Source organism: Lutra lutra, chromosome 5 (assembly GCF_902655055.1).
Source record: "Lutra lutra chromosome 5, mLutLut1.2, whole genome shotgun sequence".
NCBI lineage: Eukaryota > Metazoa > Chordata > Mammalia > Carnivora > Mustelidae > Lutra > Lutra lutra.
In genome coordinates, this window is record NC_062282.1 from 13,117,358 (window position 1) to 13,127,438 (window position 10,081).

The 10,081-nt window shown below is 43.8% G+C and overlaps 1 protein-coding gene across 1 annotated transcript in view; it reads right to left on the reverse strand.

Moving 5' to 3' along the window:
* The window catches only part of MARCHF11 (membrane associated ring-CH-type finger 11), a 102,458-nt gene extending 93,196 nt beyond the window's left edge, over positions 1-9,262 (reverse strand). The window contains exons 1-2 of the mRNA XM_047730526.1: positions 8,580-9,262; positions 7,182-7,337 (exon numbers count right to left, since the gene is read on the reverse strand). Coding sequence (XP_047586482.1) covers positions 7,182-7,337; positions 8,580-9,137 — 714 coding nt within the window. The 5' untranslated portion in view covers positions 9,138-9,262. The remainder of the gene's footprint in view (positions 1-7,181; positions 7,338-8,579) is intronic.
* Between the last annotated feature and the right edge of the window lie 819 nt (positions 9,263-10,081).

The following is a 10,081-nucleotide window of genomic DNA, read 5'->3' on the forward strand; positions in this document are numbered from 1 at the left end:
TTTTCTGAATGATAGAGGTTTATGATGATTTCACTCAAAAGTACAAAGAAACACAAATTTTGGAACACTTCACACATTTCATTTCCTAAGAGGTCAGAAAACACCTTTGTCCATACTGATACTCAGTTTGTTTAAACCAGGGGTTGGCAAACTATTGCCAAATCTATGTGGGCCCGATCCAGCTCACCACCTCTTTGTGCTGTCCACAAGTTTTTTAATTTATTTTTTTAAAGATTTTTTTTATTTATTTATGTGACAGAGAGAGAGACAGCGAGAACAGGAACACAAGCAGGGATGGCGGGAGAGGGAGAAGCAGGTTCCCACTGAGCAGGGAGCCCGATATGGGGTTCAGTCCCAGGACCCCCGGATCATGACCTGAGCTGAAGGCAGACACCCAACAACTGAGCCACCTGGGCACCCAGTTTTTAAATTTTAAATGGTTGGGGTTGAGGAGAGACAAAAGGAGGGTCTGATTTCCTGACACATTACGGTTACATAAAATTCAAATTTCAGGGCCTACAAGTGAAGACTTATTGGAACACAGACACACTCATCCCTTAATACAATGTTTATGACTGCTTTCATGTTAGGACAGTAACTATAATATTTTAGGCCCTCAAAGCCTAAAATATTTATTCTCAGGCCCTTTATAGAACAGATTTTCTAAACTCTGGTTTATATAACAAGATAAATGTCATCAAGCGAAGACATTTTGGAGCTACAGCAAGGTTCCTCTACCCAACTACTCCCAAATTTTCTCGCCACCATAACTTGCTTTGACCAAAAAACGTCTGCCCAAGCTCCATCCCAGCGGGGGTCATGGGCAGGGGTTCTTTCTTCTACAGGCAACTCAGTGGAGGGACCCAGAGAGTAAAGAAGAGGAAGATGTCAAAATGGAAATAACACTTAAAAAGAGGTAGGAAATGTAGAAAAGCAAATGTGTGTAGAAGAGAGTTCTGAAGAGTTTCACCCATCTGGGCGACACCATCCCCAATTCTCTTTCAATAAAGGGTAGAGGCCCAGGCTGACACACAATGCCTAAATGGACTCCATCTCTTTTTACGATCATCTCAGAACAATCTGACTTTGAGACAAATTGTAAAATCCCAGTACATGTGGCCTATACAATAAGTTAGATGGCTTATAAGTAGTACACAAAGTGTAATTTACATATTTTATTCAGCAGAGAATCATTAATCTGTTCTAGTGAGTAAAATGAAGATTCATGTGTTTTGAGAATTAATAAGCAAATGAAACAAAAATAATTTCAAAGGCGAGCAAATTGCCTCATGATGTGTTCTTTGTTTATTTTGACATTTTTAATTACCTATAAAATATGCCAACATATGCATTTAAATATTACATTTTAATGTTGTTTCTCGGTTGTTCAGGCATGGTAATGAAAAGCTTCTCCTCAACTTGCCATTTGCTAGCAAACCTACAGAGAATGTTAGTAATAGCAACAGTTAGAGAAAAAAAAGAAAAGAAAAGGAGACGCTCACCACGCCAACCAGGTTGTATGCATGAAGACATTTTTAAGCCATAAAATGCAAATGCTTTGGAGCATTTCAAATGACAGCATGCAATACTGCTAAAGTTCATGCTCTGATGTTTTCTTATTACATTTTCAAAACCACAGTCAGTTTTCTAGAATAACTTGCCAACTTCTCCTAGTGCATCAGCTACATCATGAGAATGATTACATCACTTCTGAAGGTAGATCACCCCTTTCGTGACACAGCCCTGGTCCTCAAGAAGTTAAAGTTCTATGAACACTTTACAAATATGCCCCAGAACATGAGCCCTGAGGAACCTACCTGGTGCCAACTTCCTCTCTAATTCAAAACTGTCATGATGAGCACCAGGGTTTTAAGAATATGGATAAAAATGAAAACACTCCCAAGTCGTTCTCCCTCCCTGAAGACTTTCCCATCATTCTCACTGCTGTGAGCCCACCTGTTACAGACAGCACACTGTAAGTGTTGAAAGGAGAAGCTGTAAGGGGAATGCAGACAAAAATGTTACAGGCTAGTAAAAACATCCAGGGGCCTAATATTCACAAAGGTATATATGGCCCCATGCAACTTTCAATGCTGTCCAAGGCAAGATCCTTCCCAGGCCTTTCCTTCAGTACTCTAAGTAAGGCGGGAAGAAGGAAAGCTGATGAACACCACAATTCACCCTGACTGATGCTCTGCCCATTGTCTGTGCCTCTGCGGGATGCTCTCCAGGGATCTCTGGGGGCTTCTCCAACCTCCTCTTATGCACACACACATCCCACCCAGCAGGGAGATTTCCCAGTGTAAACAAGTGACACCTGAGAAGCTGAGCAGCGCTGTGTGCTTGGCTACCTGTGGAAGCATCTCGTAACTACGCTTATGAGCAGACTTCAATAAGGACCCCTGGGGAGGGGTATCTGGAAAGTACAGATGCTCCTGTGTGCTGAGAACATTGCATTGCATTACACCCCTGAGTTTTTTAAATGCTGATTCATTCATTATTCACAAAAACAAATTTTTTCAGACACTGAGATGGGCTCTCCCAGAAAAAGCAGAGGAGTAAACATCTAGTGAAAAAGAATGATATGAAAAGAGAAGTCCTTAAATTCATGTTGGTGACAAGAGACTGAAGGACACGACAGAGACCCATGAATGACTGAAGGTCCCCATCTGTTAGCTGAATAAACAAGTAATAATAATCAGAGCCAGTATTAAAATGGCACCTACTATGTGCTGGGCACTACTCTAACCAGTTTACAGATATTATGTATTTAGTCCTCAAAACATACATTATATTATATATTATATATATACATATATAATATATATGTTATAATAAATACATATATATTTAGTCCTCAAAATAGTAGATAAAATAGGTGCCCTTATGATTTTTTAAAGATGAGTTAACTGGCTGGCCCAGTTGGTAGAGCCTGAGACTCTTGACCCCAGTGTCACACGTTCCAGCCCGAGGTTGGGTTTAGAGATCACTTTTAAAAAATGAGCTAATGAGGCACAAAGAGTTAAGTAAGTTGTACAAGGTAACACCAGGAGCACCTCCCATTTACAGTGTGTTTTTCTGTTTAGGCAATGCGCTCAGTCTTTCATAAGAAGTCTTGAGTTTCCCATACAATATGTTACCAAATGAACGCTATCTCTTCAAACATCTGTATTTCTTGAAAAAGTACTGAAAGCATCCATAAACTTGAATATAGTTAATTAATGTCACCAACATCGCAAGATAAATTTGATCTGATATATTCTTAGATTCCACTAATTTTATACCGTGCTATGAGATTCAAAGCAGAATTAGCTTTTACTCTTAAAATATTACTAGTGCACCATCTTGAATATGTTAACCAATGAAATAGATTCTACAAGTAGGTAGGAGGGTAAATGCACGTTAATTACTTGGAATATCTTAATTAACTCCTACTGCTAATGACACAGCAATTAAGGTTTAAATATGCTTAGAGGATACATCGGGTTTTCTACTGGGTCGTGTTGCTGAACATCACTAAAATCCAAAGGAATGGGGAGTTTTAGACCCAAGTTCTCAAAGAACTCTAATCTCAATGGGAAAAACAAGTAAAACTTAAGTTTTAGACTGTGCAGCACAAGATGCGTGCGCGTGCACACACACGCGCGCGCGCACACACACACACACACTTTTGGTTAGCTGCCCTTCTCTGTCCCCATATCCCTCTGAGCACCAGGAGACACCTCATGGTAGTAATCATTTCTGAAAGTGCTTCAGGGTATTATGCATCAAGCTTCACCGATGGAGTCAACCTCCCATACATTTTTTTTTTAAGTTTCCTTATTTCTGAGCATTAGGAGGTACGTCATGGTTCCTGTTGACCTATCTGGGCTTAACAAGTACTTGAAGCAGAGACCAGGGTAAGTAGATAGAGCTATTTTTAGAAGCCATCTCCTGTTGTGAATTAAAGATAGAGATTCTCTTTAAAAGAAGGACAGACTCCAAAGGTGAAGTCTATTTTCCCTTCTCTTGAATGTGGGCTGGTCCTATGACTTGCTTTAATCAAGAGAAGGCAGCATACATGAAACTGTGTCATTTCCAAGATTGGGCCTTAAGAAATCTGTATGCACTTGGAACTTAACCAGTATACTATGAAAACATGGAAAGAGAACTGAGGCACCAGTTGACAGCCCCAGCTGGGCTTCCAGCCGACAGCCAGCACCAAGAACAAGTCCTACGAGTGAGCCATCCTGGATACTCCAATCTAGTCAAACCTCTGGATGACCATGGCTCCCAGCTGACACCACATATGGAGAAGAACCTTCCAGCTAACCTCAATCAGCCCAGGCTTTGAAGAGATCATGACAGATTATTGTTCAGACTACTAAGTATTTGAGGTGATTTATTATACAATAAACAATCAAAGCCTTTCTAGACCATCTTAGAGACCCAGGGTAAAACCGTTCCTGAGTGACTCACCTGTGCACAGGACAAGCCATGATAGAATTGAGATAACCTTCTAATATGGGGCATGGAGACTAAGACCATGGACCTCAGAGCCAGACTGACTAAATTTGGAATCCTGGCTTTGCCTTCGACTAGATATGTACCTGTAGAAATTATGTAACTTTTCTGTGTCTGTCTCAGTTTCCATCTGTGTAAAATAGTGATTATACTATTCCCTACCTCATAGATTTGTTATGAAGATGAAACATCAGCATCAGCATATGTAAAGCACTTAGAACAGTGCCTCGCACAGAGGACGTATTCAGCAAATGTTCTCTGTTAATATTATTATTTATTCTCTCTTCTGTTCTACATCCAAGGAACTACCCACTCACAGCCATGGAGGGCCCTATACTTAGGACAGAGGATAAGGAAAGTGAAGGGCGGGTGCCAAAACATACTTCCTCTTTGATCCTACACCATGAAGAAATGGATTTCTGCCAGGTCATAAAAGTGTGCATGTGATAAATGCTAAATCTGATACGCCTCACACCAGCAAGGAAGAAAACCAAAAATCAGAGTAAATGCTCATTTTGTAGGTGATCCATAAGAGAAGCATCAGACAATTAATAAAACTTGATCGGAGAATAAATTGCTCCTACGTTGAAGAATCCACACTCTAGGAACCTTATAACTGATTATAACTGATTTCCATTCATTAAAAGTACTGAGTTTTTTAGGCATATAACATAGTCCTGGAAAGTTATTTTCTTGGGCATGATCTAAGCTATCATCATCACACTCATATCAACTTTGTTTCTGAATATTATTTTGTAATTCACTCTAACAAACAGGGCACCTTACAGATCAGGGTAGTATTTGCATATGTCATAATAAAATTAATTCTAGTGTATTAGTAACACTGGGTTAGTTTGGGGGTTTGAGTAATTTTTTAAATTTTTTGGTCATATCGTACACGCACTTTGGGGAAATGTTTTTGTTAAAATGATACATCACACTTTGGGGAAATGTTTTTGTTAAAATGATATTGAATGATTTAGTTTTACGAATGAAGAAAACATAATAGCAAATCAATTCATTTTGCTATAGAATTACCAAACAGTACTTTTTGCCCCAGCCCTTTGTCTCTTCTCTATTTTAAAATTAAATCAAGGACCTATTTCTGTTGACTTCAAAATTGATCATCCCACATGAGTTAATATATGGTAGCCATACGTTTTTGAAATACTTAGCATTCTATTTGAGCTCTTGAACTTCTGGCCATAACGCTTCTTATGGGACTTTTCACTAGAGTTCCAAACTCCCCCCTTCTCATCTCCCCATGTTTCTAGTCATAGAATTATTGGAGATCCAGTGATACCACTCTTATCCTTATATCCAGACATGATTCCATCTGTTTTTCAGGACAACTTTGATAGATCTATAAATTGATACCCAGGTAGTTCAATCAATTAGAGGTTCTGGGAACAAGTGTCAGGTTTGTGCCTATTTTCAGCATGATAGTATCACTTTTCCACATGAGTTATTCTTCTCTCCAAACTATTTATAAGACTTTGGTCAACTTGAAAAAAATCCACATTTTCATCTCATGCCTGCTAATCATGCTTTAAATGATGACTATCAGAGATGCAAATTAATTGCAAACCATATGAAGGATGTGCAAATTAAAATCTATGAAATTTAAATTATTAATGCAGTAGTAATTCAGCTTCCAGTTTCCTTCTGCAGTCACTAACAGTTTCACCTATTTTATAGTGCTCAATGCAAACTACATTTGTTAAACAGAAACAAGGAACACTAGATTCTATGACTTTCTTCCCCTCCTAACTTTTCAGTCCCCTTCCCCCTCTTCCTGCTTCTGCAGCCTTGGTCTCTGTTTTGAACTTAATCTTTTATGTCTGCTTAACTTCAGCCCCATGTTACTACCAGATCTCATCAATTACACACTATTCTGCTTTAATTTAATATGTCATTCTTAATATTTTGAATTTTACATCCCACCGGTCTTTTCAAAGAATCTGAATCAGTTCCACCGTGAAAAAACCAAAGCCTGTTTTTCCAAGGGCATTTGTAGGGTTATGGGTATTGTGTTTTATGTGATTATACACAAAAAGTTTAAGAATATATGCAATTTCAGTGGTATTATTGAGAGTAACTGTTGGAAATATTTCTGCATCCACTATGTAGTTGAACACAGCAAATGAAAGTAGCCAAAGTTTCCAAATGCAGCATCATAAGAAAAAGAGCCCAGTTAAGTGAAAAGAGTTTTCAGATTAAAACTAAAAGATTACACTGAAGTTTCCAGACTCGTTAAGTTCTGCTTTACTTGCGTGTGTTTTCCATAAATGGAGCCCATTCTGAGCTTCAATGCTTAAATTAACAAAAATATTATTAAAATAAATTGTGTAATATTTCTAATTAATAACTGATTTAATTGAAGCATAAGACAGTTTACCAACTTGCCCTTTTAGAAACAAAGATGGGCATAACTTTACCAAAAAGCAACAAATCAATAAAGGAAACCACTTGAATAAACTGTCTCTTGAGTTTCTCAGATAAAAATGTCACAAATTTCTCAAAGCACAACTCAACAAATTCTAAATCTTGGCTTATATTTTGATTTGCATAAAATGTTTGTAAGTAGCATATATAAATATCCTTAGTAGTCACTAAACTCAAATGCACACATGTTTAGCAAAAGCATTTCAGGAAAAAAAAATGTCATGGATGTTTACCTGGCAAGGCTGTTTCATTTTAATGGCTATGACATGGTATCTGTAACAGCAGAGTTCACAGGTCCAGGAACCCCTCTCACTGATCCACTTTAGCAGACACAGCTGATGTGTATATCGAACTGACCCATCACAGCGGCAGGGGTTTAACAACTCCCCCTGAAAAGAAAACAGCTCATGTGAATATTTACACTTGTGTGTCAATTTAAAAAAAAAAAACAAAGCAAAACAAAACAACACAACACAACACTTGCTTTCTTTTCTTTCAAAGCCATTTACCCAGAAGGATACCAGCATCAAACTATCCTAGAAAATACAATTAAATTTTTATATCTCTGGTGGGAATGAAACTAAAGTCTTAAAACTATTTCAAAGATATTGCTTAGACTTATGACATAAATGTTCTACCAACATTCAAAATGTCTGCAAGATATAGCTCCCAATACCCTTGGGGGAAAGCTGTACTATTAAATCTCTTTAATAACTTTTAAGTGGATGGTCAGATGCATTTCCTCTACAGTTATTCTTAATCATCGCTAAAGAAGAAATGCGTGGCATCCCAGAAAGTAGCTTGCAATAGCATTATGCTTTTATTTTTTTCTAAATGTAGCATCATAAATATTGACTTAGGGCACTATATTCCTGAAAGCCTGCATATTCTTATGCAATTTCCTTACTTTTAAAAATATTAAACCTAATGTATTCTCAGATCACGTAAGAGACGAATTATCCTCTTGTCTCTATGATTACTCTCACATAAGTTTGCACACACCTCTAATGGAGTTTTTAATTTTAGTTTTTAATTTATGTTTCTAACAAAATACAAAATACATTGCTAGCTAAATAGGCTTTCTTTCACAAGGTCAAAGTACATTCCTATTTCTCTTGTAAAAACTGTAACATGTTCTTCACATCAGTGAGATTAAGTCAACATTATTTGCAATATGTAAAGACCCTGTCCTTTTTGGTTCTGGCATGCCTCACCCCCAGTTTGTATTCTAAGACTATCTGCCTCAGGACACATTTGTAGAAAAAAGGATATAGGTTTGTTTTTCTCTATAAACCAAAATCCATTTAGCAATTTACAAAAGATACTTAGGACATGATCCTTAAAGCACCTGAGGAATGCGTAACTGCAAACCAGGTGGGGGAAAAAAATAAGTATAGATCAAATTAAACCTTGTATTCGCCACCGGGACATTTTCATCTGCCTTCGCAGAAAGGGAAAAGCGAACACAAGTAGCAGCCGCTCAGTTGGTCCGACTAGACAAGCCGGGCTGACGAGGAAGCCGGAGGCGAGCGCTGTCCGCGGTGCTGAAAGGTCGACCGTCCGGGGCAGGAGCCGGTCCAGTCCAGACCAGAGCCCACTGCCAGCTGCTCTGAGGTCCCCCAGAGCCTTACCTGCTCCGCGCCCTGGAAGCAGATCTTGCAGATGGGCTGGTGGTGCTGGTGCTGGTGCCCGGCGCGCTGGTCGCCACCGCCGCTGCTGCTGCTGCGGCTGCTACACACCGAGCGCGTCTCGGGCTGGTCGCCGGCGCCCCGCCGCTCGCCCTCCCCGCCCGCGCCGGCCTCAGGCTCCCCGGGGACGCCCTTCACCGCCGCCGCCGCCTCAGGGATCGCCACCTCCGGAAGGCGCCTAGGACCTTCCCCCAAGTCGCCAGCCGCGGACACCTCCTGGCCGGCGGGCGTCAGGGGCGGCGGCGGCAGCTCGTCCGCGCCCCGGCGCCGCGGGACCAGATCCGTCGGCGGCTCGTCTGGTCCCGCGGCGCGCTCGGGGGACGCAGGCGGCGCGGGCAGCGGTGGCAGGTAGCGTGGGAGCGCGGGGACCGAGGCCGGCTCTCCCGGCGGCGGCGGCGGCGGCGGCGGGGGAGGCGACGGGGGAGGCGACGGGGGCGGCTCGGTGTCCCCGCTCTCCGCCCCGCGGCGCAGACTGCCGCTGAGGCCGCCCTCAAAGCTCATGGTGGTGCCGCCGCCGCCCTCCTGCCAGCCCAGCCGGCGGGCCGGGTTCAGGCAGCAGCCGAAGGGAGAACGGAGGGGGCGGGAGGACAGAAGGAGGAGTGGAGGGAGGGAGGAGGGTGGGGAGGGGGACCCGGGGGCCAGGGGCTGGGGGGCGGGACGGGGAGGGGAAGCGGAGGGCCCGGCGGCGGCGGCGGCGGCGGCGGCAGCGGCAGAAGCTCCTGCTCCGCGGAGCCGCCGGCTCGGCTCTGATGGAGGCGGCGCCGAATTCGGCTGCGCGTGAGAGCCGCGCCGCGGGAGGGGCGGGGGTCGGGAGAGGGAGGGGGAGGGGGGACTGGAGCGGCGCCTCGGGGGGGTGGTGGGCGGGGAAAGGAGGCGGAGGGAGCGGGCGCGGGGCCGACGGGGAGGAGCGGAGGGGGCGTTCCGGGGAAGTGCAGGGGGATGTGGAGGCGGCGGGTGCGAACCCCGGCTGGGGTGCGGAGACCTCCGGCCGGAATTCAGGGAGGGGAGATCCCCGAGCCGACTCCGAGGACCCCGCCCCGGGGCAGCTCACGTCGGTTCCGGGGCGGATTACCCCTCTCCTAACGGCGCGGCACTGCGGCTCTCGGGAGCCTGGAAAGGGGGGAGGGGTCGGAGGCCACGGGTCCAGAAACCGTTGCTGGGAAGGCAAGTGGGATGCAGCTGCGCCGGGCTGGGTGGGGCCGGGATGGTTGAACCCGAGACCCGCGTGCGAGTTGGGGGGCGCAGGCTGGTGCCCTGGGCTCACCGGCGATTGCTCCCAGCCCTCTCAGAACCTTGTCCCTCAAGGGCACTCTCACGGATCCACTAGAGCCCTAAAAACCGAAGCCTCTGGAACCTATATTCTCCCTCTGTCCGTCTCGCCCCTGAATCTTCCCCGCGTCCTCCTCGCCCCCTCCTACCTGCAGTGAGTATCCTGGCTTATTTGT